Source organism: Sugiyamaella lignohabitans, chromosome A (assembly GCF_001640025.1).
Source record: "Sugiyamaella lignohabitans strain CBS 10342 chromosome A, complete sequence".
NCBI lineage: Eukaryota > Fungi > Ascomycota > Dipodascomycetes > Dipodascales > Trichomonascaceae > Sugiyamaella > Sugiyamaella lignohabitans.
Genome location: NC_031672.1, coordinates 4207074 through 4229268, shown reverse-complemented (window position 1 = coordinate 4229268; position 22195 = coordinate 4207074). Strand labels below are relative to the sequence as shown.

Here is a 22195-nt window from a genome sequence, read left to right as displayed (position 1 = left end):
TTCGTCAGAAAAAAAATAAATGCAAATTTAGTATAGTCTATAGTGTAAAGCTATTCCCCTCTAGCAGACCTCTGTCTTCACCACTATGGTATGGCGAGCTCTCAGAAGACTGAGGAATGGATTGCCTGGTGGACGACCTGCGTCTCGGCTGTGACAGGATCTCATATTCCGAGATTGACAAGAGTCTCCAGATCTGCCGTTTTGTGATTGCTCCAAAGAGCTTACCACGATTTGTCAACAGGAGACAATTAAGACCAAGCTCTTGGAACATTTTCACAGCAAGCAGTACTTGTGCTCTGTAAGATAGACGTGAGGGGAACCGGTCCACCAGAGGACGTAAATCTAGACCAGATGGTAATAGACCCCCTGGGTGTTCTGGTACCACGTCTACGAAGTAGCATTGTGTCAAGTCAGTTGAGCCATATCCCTTTATTGCTTCCTCCAGGTCTTCTCTCGCAATGAGACCCAGAATATTTCGCTGTTGAAGGTTATCGATTATGGGGAAAGATGGTAGAGTAGTTAGTGCGGTATAGCCATTCAAGGTCGGTGTAGAAGATAACAGTTCATACATTGCCTGAACATTGGGCCGTTGATTTACAACAATAACAGGCAGTTCATCCATGCCGACCATATAATTGGACGCTGGAACATCAGGGATCGGAATATTGCGGCTGTTATCTAATAAAGGGTAGTTCCAATGGTTCGTAATCCATGCCTCATAAATCCCCTTGCGTTCGAATGCCTCTGCGACCCATTTGGACACCATAACACCAGACATTATAGGCAAAACATAAGTTAAAGCTCCTGTAAGTTCAAATAAAATGACCACAGAAGAAACAGTCAAACGAGTGACGCCTGTCAATGCAGCGGCAGCTCCAACAACAGCATACACACCTGGTGTTATGCATACACCACCACTTCCATCATTTGGAGGACAGGTCGAGAATAGAAACAGATCAGGATTTTTGGCTTGCCATGCTTGCATGAGAAGTCCAACGGAACGACCACCGAGTGCTCCCACTACCATTGACGGCATCAATGTACCAGCAGGTATATTGATGCCAAATGTGTATGCCGTTAGCACCAGACCCACCACTGCGGAAAAAACCAACAATAAAAATGTACTAAACCAATAATTGACATCACACAAGTGTCCAGGCATGCTTGGAGAACATTCTTGAAATAAATAAGACAGAAGTAATGAGGGTTGTAATCTCATATAGAAAACTGGATAAGAAATAATGCCCGTAATAAGCGCAACAGATGCTACTTCGACAGCAGGTGGAATAGTCGATAACAATGGCCATTCATTTCGCCAAATTGCAAACCTCATATTAAGTTTAATCACAGCAGCTCCATAAAGACCACCCAATACACCAATAAATGCAAATGGTAAGAGCTCAAATCTGTGCCAGATCCTATCATAAACAACTTGGAACAGAACCAATTTGCCAGTTCTGAACGGATTCATATATTGAAGAGACACTGCTGCAACCATGGCACATACAAAGCTGTGCCAAAGGATTCGAGAATCGTTTGAGTAGTAGCAGGATATAGCTTCAAGTGAAAATAAGACACCACCAATTGGGGCACCAAATGCTACTGAAATACCTGCTGCAGATGCAGCAGGAAGAATTTCTCGAAGTCTCTTAACACCGGATCCTCTCGAACTAGACGAAGGTGGCGTGAGAACAGAGTCATCACTTGTTCGGGGATTCGAGCCAGGTCTAGTACTCATTTCCCCTTCAGAATCAATGTTCATATCAAACTCAAGGTCAGCACTTGATTCAGACCTACGGTTAATAGTTTCACCATTATCCGCACCAGTACCTGTAGAAATTCCAGTAGATACTTGTCTAAAACTGCTATCATGGTACTTTTCTTCATCAGCTTCGCTACCCGGTGGAAACAAGGCTGTCATGGTCAGATACGCACAGCATGATGCCACATGTACTAATGGCCCCTCCTTACCAGCCCATAGACCGGAACCTACAATTAAACACAGTCCCAATGTCTTTATTAAAAGTGTTCTGGCAGATAAAAATCCTGGCTTGGAAGCGCCATCTATGATCATTTTAAGCTCAGGAATGCCACTTAGACGAGCAGTGACAGCATATTCACTAACCAGGACACTGGCGATAACTGCAAACAATACCGTTAAACAAGCATAAACCAGATATCGCAGAGCATAACTCCTTGGAGCCCATGGGATCCATAAGTCACATGTATCGCTGGCAAAGGTATTGCCACCCCAACAGCAAAATGATTCACTAAGATAGAATGCCGTTTCACATCTTCCAAACTTCAAGGATCCTAACCATTGTGAAACAATATCAATTCCGGCTGCAAGAACACCAACAAGCACACCAGTCCATATCAGAACAAGCCATAATTTGCTGGTATTGTATATTAACTTCAGGCCAGATTTCCAATTGGATAGGGCCTGTGGCTGGCCTAACGGTATGCTCATCGCCAAAACCACAGAAATATGCCCTTTCAATGCCTAAGTTAAACTTCAACTAAAGAATAACCTATTACAGCACTGGAAATATATCAGTAAATAGGAATTTGGCACTAATGCCACTTAGGGTCCCGAAGATTTGAGTTCAACTGTCAACTTTCAATTGGTTAGCTAATTTCGTACTGACGGGGAGGACCACGAAACAAATGCACAAAGGTCACGTGAATGTCGTCCTTCTTAGACGCTTTTCCTTCCCTGTCGCTATTGTAACTATTGTAATGAGCTATAGTTCCCGGAACTCTTAGAAAAACGAGTTTCTACCATGGTCAAGAAACAGAGCCAGAAAGTGACTTTAAGTAGCTGGTCTGAATTCCGTTTCTGGCTGGCTCAAGATTGTGTTAACGTTTGCATGCAGGGTCCACCTGCATGAACAATAGATGTGGCATGAAATAAATAAATAAATATTAAATAAAAGTCTAATCAACATGCATCTTATCATCGTTTGTATCATCAAACCCAATTAAAGAGGGCATCTGCGGACGTTTAGGTTTACTGGGGGTAGCTAGTATCACATTTGGCGACACAGCTTCAAAATTAAGTCGTCTGTTTGATGCAGGGGTGGACGTAATGAACAACGGTGACGAGGTGATTGAATCGTCAAAAGTACGTTGACGCTTTAGCGGGGTAGCCATGATCATGGCTTCAGCAGTTGGATCTTGAAATTCGGGCAAGTTGATTGTTCTCTTTTTGGCAGGAGTAGCCAGAACTCCATAACCAGCTACTTCAAGTACAGATTCTGCTTGTCTACTGGTAGCCTTCGGGCCGTATGTATGTCTACGAGTGGTTTTAATAGCTTTGCGGGAAATGTTGGGTCTTGACATGGCAAGCTCCTCTGAGACAGAAATCCTATTAGGCTTGGAAATATTTTTGATTGCTGATGCCAATTCGCTTGCAACGATAGATTCTCGTTGCTGCTTTTTGAGAGAAAAGGTCATCTCGACCTGTCGTTTTTGTTGGTTTTTTGTTGATAGGAATCCGCCTCTAGAATGTGTCTTGTGAGCATCGACAGGAACAGGAGCTCCTACGGGAAGAATATTCTCCTGGTCTCGACTAGGATCATCTGCTACTATAAGAGGGGAGCTGCGATCCGGGAATGACATCGATCTTGCTAGCCTTACTGGCGCAGGTTCTGGAGGGACTGAAGATGACGTAAATGGAGAAACCTCACGCTGCTGCTCTTTTCTGGACTTTTTCGAAGATTTGGCACTCAAACCTCGCGCTTTCTTCAGCATCTGCTTTGTTTTGTCTGGTAATCGCGATGCAAAAAAAGGAAGAATTATTTCCAGGCAAAACTCTTGTACCTTGTCTGGTTTACGATGAGTCTTGTCTTGTGTCTCGATTAATTGGCCAGAAATTGCCTCGTTTATACAAAGTCTGTCAAACAAGATGTCGACTAAAATGTCAGGTGAAATTGAATTGCTAGTTGAAGAAGAAGGTTGAGGGACAGTATTAAGAGTAGTAGTAGACACCACAGCCGATGGCACGCTTGGTGAGGCCACGACTACTATACCAGCAGTATTCGACTTATTCTGCAATGGCTTCTTCTTCTTTCTGACGATGCTCTTGCGAGGTGCAATTGTGGGATTAGATGGTGGGGGACTTGGAGAAGGTTCAACAGCAGCAGTTGTATTTGCTGACTCTGATGGGACATTGAGTATTACACTCTGTCCCCCATTATGTGCTAGTATTTCCAGTAATATGATAATCTGCAGCTGGATTTCACGAATCTTTAACTGAGAAATTTGCTCCTGAATTAGACTAGCATTAGAGGAACAGTCTTTCTTTACTTTTGCCATCCATCGGTTAAAATGGATTGATTCATCTTCAACAAAATTATTCAGTTCTGCAGATGATCCAACTTGCTCATATTTCTCATCGAGCTCTGTGATTTGAACTATTTTATTTGCAAGGATTTTAACAATGTCCGAACTAGCACCGTTATTAATAATGGCGCCGCTTTCACTTCTAGGAGTAAACCCAGCCCCTTCCTCTGCTGTCCGCATTGCGCAAATTGATCTAATTTTTGATAGTGTCGACTTTGCAAAATATACCACAGGGATATTTGTGCTGTAGAGTATTTCGTAGTATTTTTCTGTCAAGTAGGATTCTGGCCTGATATTTTCGTTCAAGGACTCGAATTGCTGTTTCGTGTCAACAGTAGGAACAGACATATCTATACTCATAATCGAGTCGATATGGTTCTGACAGTAATCCGTCCACGTGGGATTGACTAGTAGATCTGAAATGTTAAACTCTTGATGGGGTAGAGATTCCTGCTCACTCAGACTATTATAAGCTGGAGTGACATCTGGTGGAACTGCCATTGATCTGGTCTCATTGATACTACGAATGTCTCTCATTCTAGTACCTTTATCCAGTTTACACAATGCCCAGGTATCGGCATAGATATGCTGAGCCACGGCCAGGTGATTGGAAGTCCCCGTGCCAGTTTTGTTTTCTTCGTAAACCTTGGCGAAAGTAATCTCGCCGAACTTCAATGAACCATCCGCTGGGAGAGTAAATTGGCGAAAAGGCGAAGATATATTTGACTTTGTGTCAGTTCTAAAAGAATTTTCCCACATACTATCTCTTGGAAGTAGAGAAAACGGGAACATATCGCGATCTATAGTCTTGAATGGTACAAACTTGGTAGTGGCCAGATCGTCGCCAGCACCATATTCGGGCTTTTGTCAGAGGTTAGTCTTAGTCAATTTAGACGGTTTGGAAATCATGCGAATTTCAAGTTCAAAAATCTACTCACTTGTATTAACAACGTCATAACAGCTTAATCATTCATTTAGGTCGGTAAGTATATTAAGAATCTGAGATCACTCAGGCACGACGCGATATATAATTTACTGGCGATCTCCGATAAAGTGCGTCAGTAACGCACCAAAACGCGTTTGGCGCCAGTGACGACCCCGGTTTTGCAATATTTAAACTTTGTCAAGCCCTGTACTCAGGGGGGATCTGGTAAATAAAGTTTTCGACAACAAACGGAGAAAACTCATCTGAGATGGAACATGAACCCAGATACAGGGCATATTATAGGGCTGTTACAACTAAAGAAGGAGGTCCATAGCAATATGGGAGCCCCACCCGGCCGGGGTAGAGCTCGTAATTGAAGCACTTGCTGCAACTGGCCAGATAAATATCTAAATCATAATATATTTTACACAAATCATTGTCATAAATTTTTCTCTAAGGCTACACTTAAGCGTCCTTCTCACCAACCCAGTTGACATAGACGATCTTAGAACCATATTTGTCACCCTTCTTGAGAGTAACCCAAGGTCTCCATTCAGGACGGTTAGCAGCATTGGTGAATCTTGCAGGCTCACAAGCAAGACCACATCTGGTAGGGAAAGCTCTAGACTCACCCTCCCACTTAGGAATGTTCATGTAATCACCAGTGTAAACTTGGAAAACAGGCTCAGTGGAAAGAACTTGAACATTGACCTTGGTCTCAGGGTGGTGGAAGTGGACGTGGAGAGAAGGAGTCTTGTCACGAGTATCGAGCTTAGTGAATTCTTGTTGAGGTTGAACAACAAAACAGTGGTCAATGAAAGGACCCTCCTTCTTGAGAGTGATGAAAGGCAAATCCTTGGGGATGAGAGGGAAGTCCTCGATAGCACCCGTAGGAGCAAAGGTCTTGGCGTCATGAACAATGTATTGGTTAGAGAAGACCTTGATTTCAGTTCCCTCATAAGTGTCGTCCTTCAAAGCAGGGTTAAAGAAATTGTGGTTGGTCAAAGAAATAACAGTTTCATCAACAGGAGTGTCTTCAGCCAATTCAGCCTCGTACTCTAATTCTAAGTATGCCTTCTCACCAATGACATAACTGGTATAGATAGTCTTGGCATTGACCTTACCAGGGAAGCCTTGGTCAAGGTGTGGGGAGACGAGAGAGTAGACGGTCTTGGTCTTCTCAACACCATTCTCAGTGACCTTTGAAACAACAGGACCCTCCCAGTCTTCTTTGTCCCAACCTTTAGCACCACCATGGAGAGTGGCAGCAGCGGCAGGGTTGTTGATTTCAAGAGGATATTTCTTACCAAGAACCTCAATTCCACCTCCGTAAATACGATTGGCGTATCTTCCAATGGTAGCACCCAAGAATGAGTAATTGGGTTTCTTGTAGTTCTCAAGGTTGTCAAACTTCAAGGCAGTCTCCTTACCGTCGACAGTCTTGAAAGAGGTGATAGAAGCAGCAGTGTTGTGGTGAGTGGAAGTCATTTTTTATGAAATATGAAGAAAATAAATACCTATATTGGCCTGAACAGTCAGTGCAGACAGTCGTCGCCTTTTATAGCCCCCACCCCGCTTCTGCTCCACGTTCATATTTTTTCCGGGGACGTACGTGGGGGATAAAACGGTCCACATTTCATGCATTGGGGTGCATCTCCCTACCCTCAAATGCATACCCATGCATTCTATTTATCCAGCCAATGGCCCTGGCTTTCCATTGCAAACTGAAAAATCGTCGGTAGAATGATCCTAGCGAGACATATTATTCGGTTTTCAGTAAAATATGTTTCAAATTCTCTTCATCAATGGTCCGAGTAGCAGACATGTCGAAACACTGTTGCCGTCTCTCCCCGGCTAGAGAGGCACACTAGCTAGCTGTCAAAACCCCTCCCCCTCCCCCACCTTCCACATAGATCTGGGGAGAGGGGTCTGAGGTCTCGGCGGTAGGGCCCCTGGTCATCAACCTGTAACTGGCTTTGATTATCTCCCCCTCAATCTCAACGTGCTATCGCTGTTGCGCTCGCAATAACCTCTAGTCCGACTTCAAATTCCCACGGTCCAATATATTACTATTTACAGGGCAGTAGACCGACCAGCCCATTAACGCCAGACCACCTTCCCCACGCCCGACTCGAGCGAAGCGAGAGGAGCAGCGGGGTCTGGGGCGGAGCCCCAGCCGCCGGAGGCCCCTTAAGCTGACACAGAGTCAGGGTTTCTGACGAGAATGTCTCCGTATTCGGATTGTTCAGACTTTGCAGCTTGCATGAGTTCATAGAGCTGTATAGAGTTAGAATCCAGAGATAAATGAAAGGTCCAACATTGAACTTACCTGGATGATTTGCTGGTCATCAAGACGGGATATCTTGTCCATATCCAGACGTTGGTGTCGCCATTTATCGCCCACCAGGCACTCTAGGTAATGTTGCCAACTTGTTAGGAAACCTATAATCTGTGCTGGGTTGTCTAGTGACTTGTGTAGTTTGAACTCGGCTTTCACATACTCATCGCCTAGAACTCGAATGTCGGCCGGTAGGGTTCGATGGGCTCGGAGTATTTGTCTATACAATGCAAGGGGCGGAATTATCGGTGCTACATCTGGTGCCGGCCGAATCACTCTCCTCGTGGCTAGTAACCGTAGACTGGACTTCATGCCTACTATTGATCAATCTAGTTGAATAAAACGAGTTGAAGTTCCAATCCAAAACTGCTTTAGTCGTTCTTTGGTGGTCTTAGTTCTTGCTCGTCTAATAATCCTGCCAGTGTCGGTGGACTGTTCATATTTGATTCAACCCTAACATCATATCCGCAGAGCGGGGCTGTAGACACCCGACCAGACAGGAAAGCTCAGGGGTAGAGGGGGGTATGCAAGCCGCGGGGCTAGCTACCACAGGCTGAGTTATTAGCCTCAGGAGAGTATCCGAATAGTATCCGACTAACCATAACAAGGCTCATGGGATTCTCTTGAGCGTCTGTCGTTTCACAGTTGGTATGTCAATTATCGGTGTGTGAGAAGTGGTGAAGTTTGCTTCGTTACGTCGCTTATAGGAGGAGTATGAATATCACAGATCCAGAACTCAATGGAGACTGTTAGTATGTAGTATGCAGCCATTCGGAGTCTGGTTGTGGCTCCATACAGACAAAACTGTTTTTTTTTTTTCTTGAGTTAAAATCAAGCTCCGGAAACACCACATCAATTCGACTACTATAATAATTAAACCTTATAAAAGGAATCAGTTGCCTATGCACCTGGCTGTTCGAGGATGCTCAAATGGCATCATATATGCGGGTGATATCCGCAGAATCTGGCAACATGTCAGTAAGAGCGGTACTCATATCTTTAAGACTTACTCAAAGATTCATTCGTTAGTCTTATATATATAGATGGGGTAGCCAGAAAACCGTGTAGATCCAAGTTAATGTAGTAAGGGTCAGCTTGACGGGCCAGTTAGATAGTTACTCAAAGATTTAGCTCATTTTTGAGGCCGTTTGTGCCGACGGTATACCTGCAACTAAAGGGCCGATTGTCATATGACTATGACGGTTATTCGTAGTTTCAGTAGTGCGGCGGAGCCTTTTTTATACCTCATGTACTACCTGTCGAATGGGGCAAGGTTCCATTGGGTCTCGATCGTTGAGTGGCGTAGAATCACCCTTCATTGACAATCAACTTCCATAGATAACTATAAATTAAACAGCAAACAGAACCTGTCTGCTGGATTTGCTGCTTTCTCACCGCGAGGTCTCTTAAACTGCGGTTATTTTGCCTCACTACCCCCAATCCGACCCCTGCTTGGTGCCTATTGAATTGCCCTAACCCAGGATTAATGGGACGAAAGGCCGAAGAAATCGGTACCCACTCACTCAGGTTTAATTTAATTTGCAGTTTTTTTTCCAGCAGAAAAAAAGTTGTGATTTTTCACACTACACAAAAATAGTGCTACTAACAACAGGCAACGACTGAATAGCGCTTAACAACTCGCTAACAAAACACGCATTTTTTCTTAAAACTCCATTTACAAGAGAAACAAGGTAAAATATATAAAACAGTCGACAATTGACAAATCAACAGAACAATTTATTTTGAGGGTTGAGGTTGATCTTTATCGTCGGAGTGGTTTATATTTCATTTCTAGGGCAATTTTTATTTCTTCTGTTGTGAATTTGAGGAACTAAATTTGCCAGCCGATCAAAATCGTTTTATAGCAACTAGAAATTTCTAGGATTTGAATTTCAACTCAGCAGAGTCGAAGCACTGTTTGTCAATCTTTGTAAAGCTGCCTTTTGATTGAGATTCGAATCATTTGATTTACAGACTTGAAGTTCTGGTCTGGAGACGTGTTGTTCGGGATTGCATTGTAATTTACATTTTTTTTTTTTCATTGTAAGTAGTTTTTGGATATTTGGATCTGGATATTTGGATCTGGTTATCTGGGACTGGAGATTTAACTCTCATGGTTGTGGCAACAAATTCACCCCATTGTGGTCACTTGGCAAGCTAGTTTTCACACCCTGAAGTGCAAAACTGGCGGAACTCGGGGAAATATTTGGTGCCGAAGTGGATTTTGTTGAAGAGTACGGGTAATTCCCTAGTTTTATATTAAAAGACAGAAAACTAACAAGTTCCAGAAACATGTCTGCATCAGGTCCAGTATCATATGCCACGGCAGCTGGATCGTCAGTTAGCACTGGTGCCACCGCATCAGCTAATGAGTCCGGAGTTGTGAGCCAGCCCGCTGGTAGTGGAAATGCTGGAAGGAGTTCCAGTTCGGCCAGATCATCAACATCAACATCACCGGCTCCTGCGGCTAAGCCCGCTAAAGTAAAGTCTGAAAAAGGCGAAAAAAGTGATAAGAACGACCGAAGTGACAAAAAGGCCAAGGACAAAAAGGAGAACTCCAGTGACGATAAAGTGAAAGAAAAAGACGACAAGGATACAGATAGTAGTGATAAGACGACAGCTGGTGCTGCTGGTGCTTCTGATGCTACTGTAGCCTCGACTGCTGCTGCTGCTGCCAAGAAGGCTAGTTTGACCCCTGCTCCAGTACCAGCCGTGAATGTGTGGAAAGTGCGACAAACTCACACTCCTCAAAGTATACCTAGTAATGAGACCTCTGAAGCGAATGGAAGCTCCACCCAAGCTGTAAATACTGTTTCTGTCTCTAGTGGTGCTTCGTCTTTAAATACCAACGGTAGTTTGAACGGTTCCGGTGCCAATACTGGTTCCAGTACGAAAGGTAAATCTCTTGACCCCAGTAATTGGCCCAAGCCTGATGAGTCGCCAGCTGTTGCTATTCCTGGTGCCGTAAATGTTGGCCCTAATTCTTCAACTGGTGTTGTTGGACTTGGAAACGTTGGATCAGCTGGATCTAAACCAAATCGCTCTACTACTGGCAAAGAAAAGTGGGTTCCATATACTCCTATTTTGAACTCATCGGCGCCAGTGTCAGGAGCCAAGCCCAAGTCAAACAAGTCTCGTGCCAAGCATCACTCTAATAACAACAACAGTAACAGTAATAATTCGTCTAATTCTCATTCTCACAACAACAACCATCACCAATCGCATAACCACCACAACCACAGCAATGACAGTGGTTTGAATGGATCAGTTGAAAAGGGTACTGAATCAGCTGCCGCCACCACTGGTGCTAGCAACTCTTCTACTAGTGCTACTTCAAACACAACAGCTGCTTCTGGTTCTGCTCCTGCTGCTAGTATTACCAGTACTGGAACTGGTTCCAATACATCTTCTAGAGGTAACAGTAACACATCCTCTCCTGCGTCGTTAACTGCCACTACTGCTTCTTCTGGAGGAGCTAATGCTAAGAAGTCGCAATCTCAACGTAGAAATGTCGTTTCAGACAAACCACTAAACACTTCTTACCCCAAGAAGGGTACTTCTCCTGGCCCATCTGGAGTTGCTAATGCCAGTGGCCCAGGAAACCCTAAGCATGGTCCTAATGGCGCTGCTTTTAACCAACAACAGCATTCTAACCCCACTCACCACAACAATACTAACAGTCACAACCGTAATTATCAGCCTTCGTTTAACGCTAATGGCCGTCGTCAATCGCATTTCAACAAAAACTACTTTGTTCAACCCGATTATAACATGTACGGCCAGCAGATGTTCCCTAGTCATCCCCCTGCTTCGCAGTATGACGTTGCTCTTGGTCTTATCATTGCTCAAATCGAGTATTATTTGAGCGTCGAGAACTTGTGCAAGGATATGTACCTTCGTAGACAGATGAACTCTGATGGTCTAGTACCACTATCAGTTCTGGCTAATTTCAACAGAGTAAAGGCTCTGACCAATGGTGATTATAACTTCTTTTTCGAGGCTGCCAGCTGGGCTCCATCTGCTCAAGTCATTGGCGATAGAATCAGACCCAGAATTGGTTGGGAGACCTGGGTGCTACCTGTCAATGACAGACTCCCTGGTGGTTTAGAGGAACTGCCTCGATTCCAACCCATAGTTCAAGAGGAAGAGCAGGCTCCCAAGTTCAACGCAGCAGCTGCTGTCCCCTTTGTTCCTAAGAGCAAATCCAACTCGACATCTGGCAGTCCAGCTAACGAAAGTTCCTCGAACTAAAATAAGCGTATAAAGTGTGATTGCGTTATGGTTGGCGCTTTACTTCCTAAGTAGGTACTTCTGATTCGATTCATTTTTGAAAAAAGTTTTTTTTTGTTTTTTTGTCTTTTCTCTTTTGACTTTCCATTGTCATCCCCATCCTGAACAGGAATATCTGGTGTAAATTTAGGAGGTGAGCATGCTCTCTCGGTCTACAAAACCAAACCAAACCAAAACTACATCCTAGGACGTTCAAATTCCAGCAGATCATAAGGATTTTTGTATATATAAATGCTTTAACATAACCTATACTTCGACAATGATACGAGTTGCGGTTCGCTGACTCCCCTGATGGATTACAGATGGTTCCTCTGTCCATCAAAGTGGTCTAGGTTGAATTGCTATATATACGGTGCTAGCCATTCCTGCTGAGCAGGGGCTACAGAGGCGGGGCCAAGGGTCCAACCACTAAAGTAATGTAGAGTATTGGTACATGGTAACCGGATCATTAACTCTATAAACATAACATGACAAAGGACTAGGTAGGGGTCATTAAAAGAAATCCGAGAGCCCAGTCCAGGTCTCAGAGTCGACATACAAGTAGCGCATGCTGTGGAGCATTGAGTGCTGGAGTGAGCCAGGGTCGGTTCGAAATAAATACATGACAATGGCCCAAGACAAACTTGCAAGAACCGTCCAGCTGGTATTTGTCAAAGTGAGAGCCTTTGCTCTTGGTACCAGCATGTATTTTTCAGTGAGATACTTTGCAGAGCCTAAGATAACTCGCGAGAAGACGTACAGTACCATCTGTTGTGCAATAGAATTACCTGCGGCCGAGGGAGTGTTTCGACCAAATACAATATAACCACCAATCAGACCTGCCCAGAAAGCATCCATGGCATGTGAGTGAGAATGGATTTGCTTCAGCGTTGTCGGAAGCTTTCGAGGAGAAGATTGCTGTCTTAGCAATTTGATAATATACAGAACGGACTTGTAAATAAATACAAATGTTCCTAGAGCTTTGGCATGTTGGTATGTGGACTTGAAAATGCCATTAAGACGGGCCCGAATTGGACCTTTGCGAAACAACACTGACATAACCAGCGCATGACAGAACCGTAACCGGGCTCCATATACAACACCTGGACTTTGTTAGTTTGCGAACTTACACCTCAGTTTCCTAATATTTGCTCCGAAGAAGAGACAAAGGACAACCGTGGACGTAACGACTCGAGCGAAGTGAGAGGAGCAGTGGGGTCTGGGGCACAGCCCCAGCTTCTGGACACATTTCCACTACCGTATTAATCCGAGATACCTACCATTGCGGGTTCCTTTGACAATAGCCAGTAGGTCATGGTATTTAGGATCTCTGAGAATTTCGTTGATTTGATCCATTTTGTATTGGTTATCTCTTATCTTCCGTTATCAGGTGAAACTTAAATTCTCGAGTACAGCTGGTGTTGTAATGTGATCAATTAGAGGGGTAGTCCGGGATCTGGCAATCTTCTCCAGTTTTTTCTCGGATCAATTACCCGCAGGTCTCAATTGCGTTTTGCGGGGGATTTGGCCGTCGGTACGCACCCACCTCGGTAAACATTTCCGTGCATTTAGCCCCACACGCCACTCTCAGAGCGGCACGTTGGCATTGGCTTTATTATCAGGCTGAGTTGGATATATGAGTACTAAGAGCAGGCTAATTTTGTACTTATTCTTCTGGATATACTTTGGCTTCTACTAAATTTACTTGTCTTTTCACTTTAACAAATCAGAATACGGCCGTGGCAGACTACTAGCCATTAGGTGTTGTCGCCAGTTGTTCGTGGTCAAAGAATCTGTTTCACTAAAAGTGACCTCTTTTTCCTTGATATCCATTTCTTGAAGTAGAGTCAATTCTATGTGAATTTTGAGCAGACACGCAAACTAATTAAAGGGCGTGGTTTGAGAACGCCATATAATTAGCAGACCCCCTGAAATTACCCCAGAAAGTAGACAAATAAGGGCATTAACCCTAATATCACAATTGCCCCTTTAAACCTGGCCCTGGACATGTAGTATCAACTCCTGGCAAGCATCTTATGTTGACAGAGTTCTAGCACGTGGAGACTAGATGGTCATTTTTTGAACTTGAGAAACCTGTTTTGACCTGATATTTGCAGAGTTGGTAGGGAATCACCATCGAGAATCAAAGGAATCCGACATTAACCGGACCCGCAGAACTTCGACATGTCGTCGAAAGATTTGCTTGGATGGTTCAGCTACTCTTGGGCATGTGAACCATTTATCGTGTCTGCAGTAGGCACCTACGTTCCAATTCTTTTGGAACAATTCGCAAGAGAGAATGGTGTTTGGGTTAAAGACCGTCTGACCCCCTGTATGGATATACCGGGAGATGGTGGCGACATCAGTCCCGCTCCCGGCCCGAAACTCCCGCCAGGAAGTGGTAGTGGAAGCAACGGACCGCAAAAATGCGTCGTCCCTTTCTTTGGGGTTTATATTGACACTTCAAGTTTGGCACTATATACATTTTCACTTTCAGTTTTGGTACAGACAATTGTAGTTATTTCTATGAGCGGAGCAGCCGACAGAGGAAACTTCAGGAAAAAGCTATTAATAGGCTTTGCAGTAGCTGGCGCGTTAATAACGTGTGGGTTCTTAGTTGTTACTCCTAAACATTATTATGTGGCAGCGTTGCTAGCTATTTTTTCGAATTCAGCTTTTGGAGCGGTGTCGGTGTGTGGCAATGCATTTTTACCAATTCTCGTAAACGAGATTCTTGCTCGCAGAGATCATAAATATAATACCGGAACTGATGGTCCGACAGCACCAACTCGTAATCCTGCCAGTACTCTTTCTGAGGGCGAAATTCAAACGCCAAATGACGAATCACACCCAGAAGAGTCAGAGATTCCTACTCGTATCTTCGATGATTCACAAGAAACGACTCCTCTAGCTCCTTCAGGTAGCCCAGATGATATTGAACTGTTGACATCATTAACAAAAGAACGTGCGAACCTTTCCAATCAAATTAGTGGACGCGGAGTAGCCATTGGCTACTTTGCTGCCTTGCTGGTTCAGATCGGAACTATGATTCTGATTCTCACACTCACTGCTAAAACTTCTAATCAGAATGCAGCCGATACAGCACGAAATACCTTGCCGATTCAAGTGGCCATATTTATTGTGGGCTTATGGTGGTTAATATTTCAAATTCCTGTCGCGTTATATCTCCCTTCCCCGTCAGTCAAACAATTGCATCACAGACTGAGGCACCAAAGGAGTAATGCCAGCAGCATCCGCATACCTGGCCTTCGTGCTTCGGAAGGCACCCATCTCAATAGCTACTATGACATTGCATTGGATCACTTACTTTCATGTTATGAATATATAGCATATGGATGGCACACTTTATACGCTACTTTCAAAGAGGCCCGTCAAATGCGAGATGTAGCCACCTTCCTTCTTGGTTGGTTTGTGGTATCTGATGCTGCCACTACTATCAACTCAGCAGCAGTATTGTTTGCTCGTGCCGAATTGCAAATGTCAGCTCCCTCATTGGCTGTTATAGGTGTTTTGACGGTCTTCTCTGGTATGTTTGGAGCCACGGTTGGTCCTAAACTCAAGGGACCAAGTGGAAACCCCATCAATGCAATTGTATTTGTGATACTTATTGCATCTGTTATTCCTTTGTATGGAATCATTGGTTTCTTTTCGAAATCGATTGGTCTTCGACATCCTTGGGAGATGTACGTTCTTGCCGCTTGGTATGGATTTGCTCTTGGTGGCCTCAATGCTACTTGTAGAAGTGTCTTCTCGCTTCTCATACCCAAAGGCAAAGAAACTACATTCTTCTCGCTTTTCTCTGTCACTGACAAGGGCTCGTCAATTATTGGTCCTGCCATAACTGGACTAATTACTGACAAAACTCATAATATCCGTTACACTTTTTATTTCCTATATGTCATGATGCTACTGTCAGCGGCCATATTCTACTTCCTCCTCGACCTGGACCGTGGCCGCAAAGAGGCCCAATATCTGGAACATGTTGGTGATGAAGACGATGAACTACCTGATGAAGTGAGTCAGGCTTAATTTCTGTAATTCTAATGATTATTTTCTGTTTTACTACTTTCTGCCCAAATTGGAGATGTGACATAAGAAAGCTGGTTGCTCTCGCCTCGCTTAGCTCATATAATTTCGTGGAACTCAGGTGATCGTCCTCTTAACAGGGACCTCTGTGTCCTAGTAACCAGAGGAGGAGATCTCTAGCTAGACTCGTGCTCAGGGGTAGATGTGCGGCGTGGAGATTGATGATCTCTCAAATGCATGCGACATGACTTACTTCCTGTTCAACAAAGTTGACGAGCAAACCAGTCAGAAATGTTCAAGAAGTTGAGTTCGTTCCTTGGATGGAGCGGAGAGGCTTCCGAGGACAATGTTGAAGTTCCCGAAGATGTGCGCGTCCAATATCAGAAATCCATGTATGCGGTCAAATTTGACAAAGCTGACGCTAAAGGAGATCCCAAAGGTGTCACTGTTGGGTTCCTGAGAGCCAAAATGGGAGAAATTCTGGAATGTGATGATCTGGATTCGATTCTCTTGTATCAAATATCTCCAGAACAGAGGCGTTTGGTTGATAATGACTCGCATTTGACAGATTACGGCATTATGACTGGTGACAGGTTATTGGCAATTCTTAGTACTGATAAAGATGCCCCCAAATCTGCCTCTGCCTCAAAGAATAAAAAAAAGAGAAAGAAGAAGACTACTGCAGGATCTAGTAATAGTCCTGGAAACACTACCCCAGCTCGTACACCGCCTCCCCCACCTACTCCTAAGACTCCTCAGGAAAAGATCAAAGAAGTGTTAGAATCTACAGACAAAGACCTAGGTCCGCACATTGAACAATTTATCAGTTCACCTCCGAAAACGAAAGAAGCACGTGCTGACCTTCATCATAGACTTTCCGAAATGGTTCTCCAAAAGATGTTTTTATTGGATGATGTGGATGTGTCAGATAGTCAAGAGCTGCGGCAGGCACGTAAATCTGCCATCAACACACTCCATTCTTACCACAGTCGCCTGGACGAGGCAAACAAAAGATATGAGGAGGAGGATGTTGCTTCTGCAACTGCTTAATAAAATAGCTCTAGAAGTATTATGAGTCTAGTGTGATAATAGAAAGATCTTCGTAAACTGGCTGGTTGTCTCCTGCGGTTAGAGGTCTGTGCCAAACTGCATGGCTACTCTCGTCTCTGGGGTACCTTTATAGAAAAAGTCCTCTGAAATCTTAAGGAGTAATACAATAACAATAGGGTCTTGGGCAGAGCCCAAGCCACCCGTGTTGGCATGAGATTAACGAAAGTGAAACGGATCGCAAAGTAAGATTCAATAATGATAAGTAAGACAAAAGTTGCATCTTTAGAAAAGGTCAGACTTTGTAAGAGGAGGGATGTCTACTTTACGCTCTGCGAGAGTCTCACTAGCCCAGCTCCACAGTTTGACAAGGGACTTGATTTTCGAATCGCCCCCCATGCCCTGTCTCTCCAGGAGAACGTTGTTCACATCTTCGGCAATCTTGATTCGTAGTTTGATATCCATTAGTTCTTTCAATTGTGGAATTAGGTTATCCGGTGGGAAACAGAGGAGCGCCATAGTCCGTTCCAGATCTTGCAGGAATTGAGGGTTAGATGGTGCTCGAGCTGCCAAATGAGAGGCTGCAAAGTCAAGCGCTGGCTGAATGCTATCATCAGATTTCGATTTATAACTGTGTCGAATAAGCTCAATCAACTGAAGGCGAAGTAAAGAAAAGTGCAACGCCGTGTTGGTATCGAGTAGCTCGGGATCAGTGTCATTGATTTTTTCAATCGCATCTTGGATTTTACCGGAATGTATAAGTGATTTGATGGTCATTCGATCTTTGATTGATCCATTCAGTATTGATTGATTTGAAGATAATAATCCCGCTTCTTGGGCAAATTTCATGGCAGCTGATTGGTATCCTTCCACTACGAGATAGTTCAAAATCATATAATTCAAATCGGACTTTGAGATAGAAGTCTCAGCTAATCTAGCTTCCCATTGCTCTTTGGAGTATTCCTTTCTTGGAGTAGGTGGAGCCATTGTGGGATTTTCCATTGACAAACGAGAGTTCGCTGCTAGTGAACTTGTTGATGTAGTGGTTTGTTCGTTTCGACCCGAATTTCGCCTTGGTAATTCAATTATAACCTGTGGTGCTCCTGGTCCAATGATAGAAGATGCGACTGGTAAAGGTAGCAATGGTTGGGGTACTCTTGATGTGGAAGACGATGTTGATTCCGATTGCTGTGTGGCCTCTTCTTGTGAAAGTAAACTAGGAACAGTTTGGTCTGCCAAAAATCTTAGAGCAGTTGCTTCCAGTGATCCTGGTGCAGCCGTGGTACGTGTGTCAGGTTGTTCCCGTCTTCTCAATTGAGCTCGGATTTGTGCTTGAATATGCGCTTGTATCTGTGCCTCTGCCTGTTCTCTCTGCTGGTTTCTTCCAGGTTGCATGCCCAAGATCTGAGATCTTGCAACAGCTCGGGCTTCTAATTCAGTGAAAAATGCACGAAGTCCTAGAGCAGACGGGTATGAAACACCGGAGTCAGTTCCTTCTTGTTGCTCTGAAGATGATGATAATGAGGAAGATGAATCAGATGACAAAAGAGGAGATGTTAAATCAAAAGTCCCCCTTTCTGTTAAATTTCCAGGCCTAACTGATAGTCGCCGTTCCACAATACGGAAATGCAGTAACCGGCTTAATTCAGCTACTATTTCACACTCTTTTTGGGCCGTAGATAATCGGTCGTATGGAAGATTGAATAAAAGATAGCGATCGTGAACAAAAGATACTGGGCCCACCCGAATAGTGGAGATATGTACGCTACGTTCTACTAGCAGTTGTGCAACCGGTTTGAAAAGAAACTGTCTAGCTTGTTCAGTAATGAGTGCTGACTCTTGATCCCAGTTTATTGATGAAAGGAATGTCTCAAATAAGGTGGTAAGGTCGGTAACTTCCCGTGAAGTAGCAGATGATCGTGATGTATGAATAAGAGTCAGAAGATACTCGAGATATTCCGGAGACGTGCTTCCAGAGCCGCTTCTCGGAGTTTGACTACCCCGATGGCCGTCTCTGTTCAAAAGCTGAGCAACTCTATCCAATCTTCTCGATACTGATTGTTCCGACCCTGGTTCAGACTCGGATAGTTGATTAACTTCTGCTTGTAGTAAAGACGTATCTCTGGGTCTTGAAGAATTGAGGTTTCTAGTACTTGTATTCTGGGATAGTCGATCCCGTCTATTACTGAGTGAATCGAATGCTCGCAATTCTCGAGCTGTACTATAAAATTCCGGTCCCTGTTCCAGAAATAATCGGTCAGAGCTCCTTGTCTGATTTCGTCTATAGCCTGCTCCACCTCCAGGCCGCTCGGCACCCGCTGCTGCTGATGAACTTAGTGGTTCTGATATGAACAGCCGCAAGAAAAAGGAGAATACCTGGCGCCAGCTATTCACAACAACAACGACAACTAGACAGAGTCCGGCAAAAACAATGAGCTGAGGTAGCAAAATAATTGTGGAAATATGTTGAATTCTCAAAGTCCCCGACGGCAGCCAGAATGTTAACTTCAATGAACTGACATGAGCTGCTGCTGTTCTGTTATCAATCAAATGTGGGGACCGTAATCCTGCATAATCGCAACCTTTTGCTGCACCGGGACTCAAATATGAATATCTAAGCTTCAATTATAAAACCTATACACCAAAATATTTCAGTTGAGATAATTAGCGTTGAGCCGTTGACTGGGGTAGTCACTGACATACTTACTGGAGTAGTTACGAAAAAGTTGATGGATGCTTGGCCACAATTGTTAAGCACAGAAAAATCTGAGGTACCAGGCCCCAAGAAACTCCGGAAGGCAAGGACAAGTAAAATAAAAGCTAGCAACTGAAATTTAATATACTACAGACATAAAACAAGATATATAGATTAAGGAGTGTAACGCCAGAAAGGGTGCTTTTCGCCAAGAACAGAGAAATCGATGATTTCACCTTCAGGAACCTTTCCGTACTTTCTATCCCTCTCAGCATTGACACGAGTGTAATAGATAGCCTGGAAAAGAGCCACAAGACCTCCAAAGAGAGTGACTGCAAAAAGAGCCCAGAAGCCGATAGTGTATTTAGGGGCAGCAGTAGCAGGCAGCATATATCCACTGGCAATACCCATAAACGAACCCATAGCCTGGAATAGACCAGTAGCAATAGCCTTCTTTAAATCACCACAGCAATTATCAGTGATATTACCAATAGACAGAACTACACCACTAACGAGTCCGGGAATAATCAAGAAAAGAGCTCCATATCTAGCACTGGTGTTCTCGACGTCAATCACTGCAAGCATCAGATATCCAACAAGGACAACCGCAGTATTGATAATATATAGAGACGCCCTTCGCTGCAATCTATCGGAGATATGTGCCACAACAAATACAAGGACAATACCCACGCAGTAAGGAGGAGCGGTCATAAGCTGAGATCTAGCAGTAGTGTATCCGAATGAGTTGACAATGGTAGGTGTGAAAGTTGTCACCGTGTACATCGAAAGATTCTGAGTCATGAATACTACAATACCAGCCATAAGTCTCCAATCTTTGAATCCTTGTAGGATGTCTCTGAACCCGAAGTGACCATGGGTCTTATTGCCATCCTTCAACATTCTCCACTCAGCAACTTCTCGCTCTCTAGGAGTTAACCATTTAGTGTTATGGGGTCTATCAGGGAGCATATAAAGTGAGACGACTGCCATAATCAATGTCAAAGACCCTTCTAGGATAAGAAGGATTTGCCAGTTCTTGAGACGGTCAGTCTCAATATATTGGATTCCATATGCGATCCATCCACCGAAGGCACCAGCTGTTGGAGTGGCAGCAAAGTAAAGGGAGATTCTGCGACCCCATTCTTTTCTAGTAAACCAGAAAGTGAAAATATAAGGGGCTCCAGATGTAAAAGCGGCTTCAAAGATACCAAGAAATAATCTAGCAGCGTAAATGCCTGCAGGATTTGTGACAGCAGCCATCAACAGGGTGATTGATGCCCAGATAATCATAGCACCAGAGACCCACTTACTAGGAGGAAAGTATCTCATGCCAAGATTGGTGAACATATCACCAGTAAAGGTACCAATATAAATAATGGCCACAGCCAAAGAAGCAGCGCTGGAAGTCAAACCAATATCTTGCTTGAAATCCATCAAATACATATTACCAAGATTGGCTCTATCAAGCCAACAAAATATATATAGGAAGAATAGAAACGGGGGTAGACGAAGATCTATCTTCCGCAGAAGTTTTCTATGCTCTTCTTCCGTTACTGGAGGGTCTAGCTGTCTAAAGATTTCAACGTTCTCATCGTGAACGTCGTTAAGGATATCCTTCACAGTTTCATATTCTCGGTCTGCGACTGCGGTTTCCACCGTCTCGATAGTGGGCATATCCTTTTCAGCAGGCATATTGTGTTGAATTGTGGCTTGTTGATGATACTGATTGAAAAGGAACAATCATTGCTAGGGAATATCGATGTTTTATATACTTGTTTCAAGAGTTGTCATGTTGTGAGAACTTTTCATGAAAGCGGGTCAATATTGTCGTCCGAAAAATGCCCCGCTTCCCTCTTTCGATTGCCTGCACCCCCTGAATAATGACCCCTCATCTTGCCCCCACAGACTAGCCCGGCGAACTGGGCTGATTATTGCCTAACCGCGCGTACCGTTTGCCGACCGACAAACTTATTCCGGGGGATGTGAAGACAGATCAGTCCGATTTGCCCCTAATCTGCAATGCACAATAACCTAGCTGCGCAGATCATCACCTCAACAGAATGTTGAAGGATGTGGGGTATTTGCCGCTAGTTCCCGTAATTTGGGGGCAACTCTATGGATAAATCTTTTAGCTGATTCCGGGGTACATTATCAACGCAAGTCCTTGGGGGTATGTTCATCAGCAGAGGGGTAGAATGGGCTATCAGTGAGCTTAACAAAACACAAAGCTGGCCAATCTGTATCACCAGGTATTGCCCCCATCCGTGGCGGCTCATGTCGTCAGAATCTGCTCATGATTGCGGGGCAGCGGAATGAAAGGGTCAACCTCGAAGATAAATGGCCTCGCCATTTCAAACGCCCAAGTCTCTAGCTTGAAACTGACAGGTTCTCCTGAATAGGTGCATCTGGTTTCTTGAGATCGGTCGTATAAAGGGAGGAAGTCAAGGGTCGTCGGCGGTGGTATATCATTTTTAGCAAACTTAAATATTAATATTATGAAATGCTCATGTTCTGAGATAATGGTCAAAAA

At 44.0% G+C, this 22195-nt stretch overlaps 7 protein-coding genes across 7 annotated transcripts; 3 read left to right on the top strand and 4 right to left on the bottom strand.

The window, feature by feature from the left end:
• Positions 1 to 37: 37 nt before the first annotated feature.
• On the bottom strand, positions 38 to 2470 carry GEF1 (Gef1p; the record flags this gene model as incomplete). The annotated part of the gene is made up of 1 exon (XM_018878237.1): positions 38 to 2470. One exon carries the CDS (start codon positions 2468 to 2470, stop codon positions 38 to 40), a length of 2433 nt encoding a protein of 810 aa, XP_018735561.1.
• A 467-nt stretch (positions 2471 to 2937) lies between these two features.
• AWJ20_1362 (uncharacterized protein) lies at positions 2938 to 5136 on the bottom strand (the record flags this gene model as incomplete). Its single annotated transcript, XM_018878236.1, has 1 exon — positions 2938 to 5136. The coding sequence occupies one exon, from the start codon at positions 5134 to 5136 to the stop codon at positions 2938 to 2940; it is 2199 nt and encodes a 732-aa protein (XP_018735560.1).
• Positions 5137 to 5734: 598 nt separating this feature from the next.
• Positions 5735 to 6757, bottom strand: GAL10 (bifunctional UDP-glucose 4-epimerase/aldose 1-epimerase; the record flags this gene model as incomplete). The annotated part of the gene is made up of 1 exon (XM_018878235.1): positions 5735 to 6757. One exon carries the CDS (start codon positions 6755 to 6757, stop codon positions 5735 to 5737), a length of 1023 nt encoding a protein of 340 aa, XP_018735559.1.
• Positions 6758 to 11378: 4621 nt separating this feature from the next.
• Positions 11379 to 11858, top strand: SRO9 (Sro9p; the record flags this gene model as incomplete). The annotated part of the gene is made up of 1 exon (XM_018878234.1): positions 11379 to 11858. The coding sequence occupies one exon, from the start codon at positions 11379 to 11381 to the stop codon at positions 11856 to 11858; it is 480 nt and encodes a 159-aa protein (XP_018735558.1).
• A 2202-nt stretch (positions 11859 to 14060) lies between these two features.
• On the top strand, positions 14061 to 15926 carry ATG22 (Atg22p; the record flags this gene model as incomplete). The annotated part of the gene is made up of 1 exon (XM_018878232.1): positions 14061 to 15926. The coding sequence occupies one exon, from the start codon at positions 14061 to 14063 to the stop codon at positions 15924 to 15926; it is 1866 nt and encodes a 621-aa protein (XP_018735557.1).
• A 288-nt stretch (positions 15927 to 16214) lies between these two features.
• AWJ20_1358 (BAG family molecular chaperone regulator Bag102) lies at positions 16215 to 16973 on the top strand (the record flags this gene model as incomplete). The annotated part of the gene is made up of 1 exon (XM_018878231.1): positions 16215 to 16973. One exon carries the CDS (start codon positions 16215 to 16217, stop codon positions 16971 to 16973), a length of 759 nt encoding a protein of 252 aa, XP_018735556.1.
• A 282-nt stretch (positions 16974 to 17255) lies between these two features.
• On the bottom strand, positions 17256 to 21357 carry TNA1 (Tna1p; the record flags this gene model as incomplete). The annotated part of the gene is made up of 2 exons (XM_018878230.1): positions 17256 to 19584; positions 19922 to 21357. 2 exons carry the CDS (start codon positions 21355 to 21357, stop codon positions 17256 to 17258), a joined length of 3765 nt encoding a protein of 1254 aa, XP_018735555.1.
• Positions 21358 to 22195: the final 838 nt, after the last annotated feature.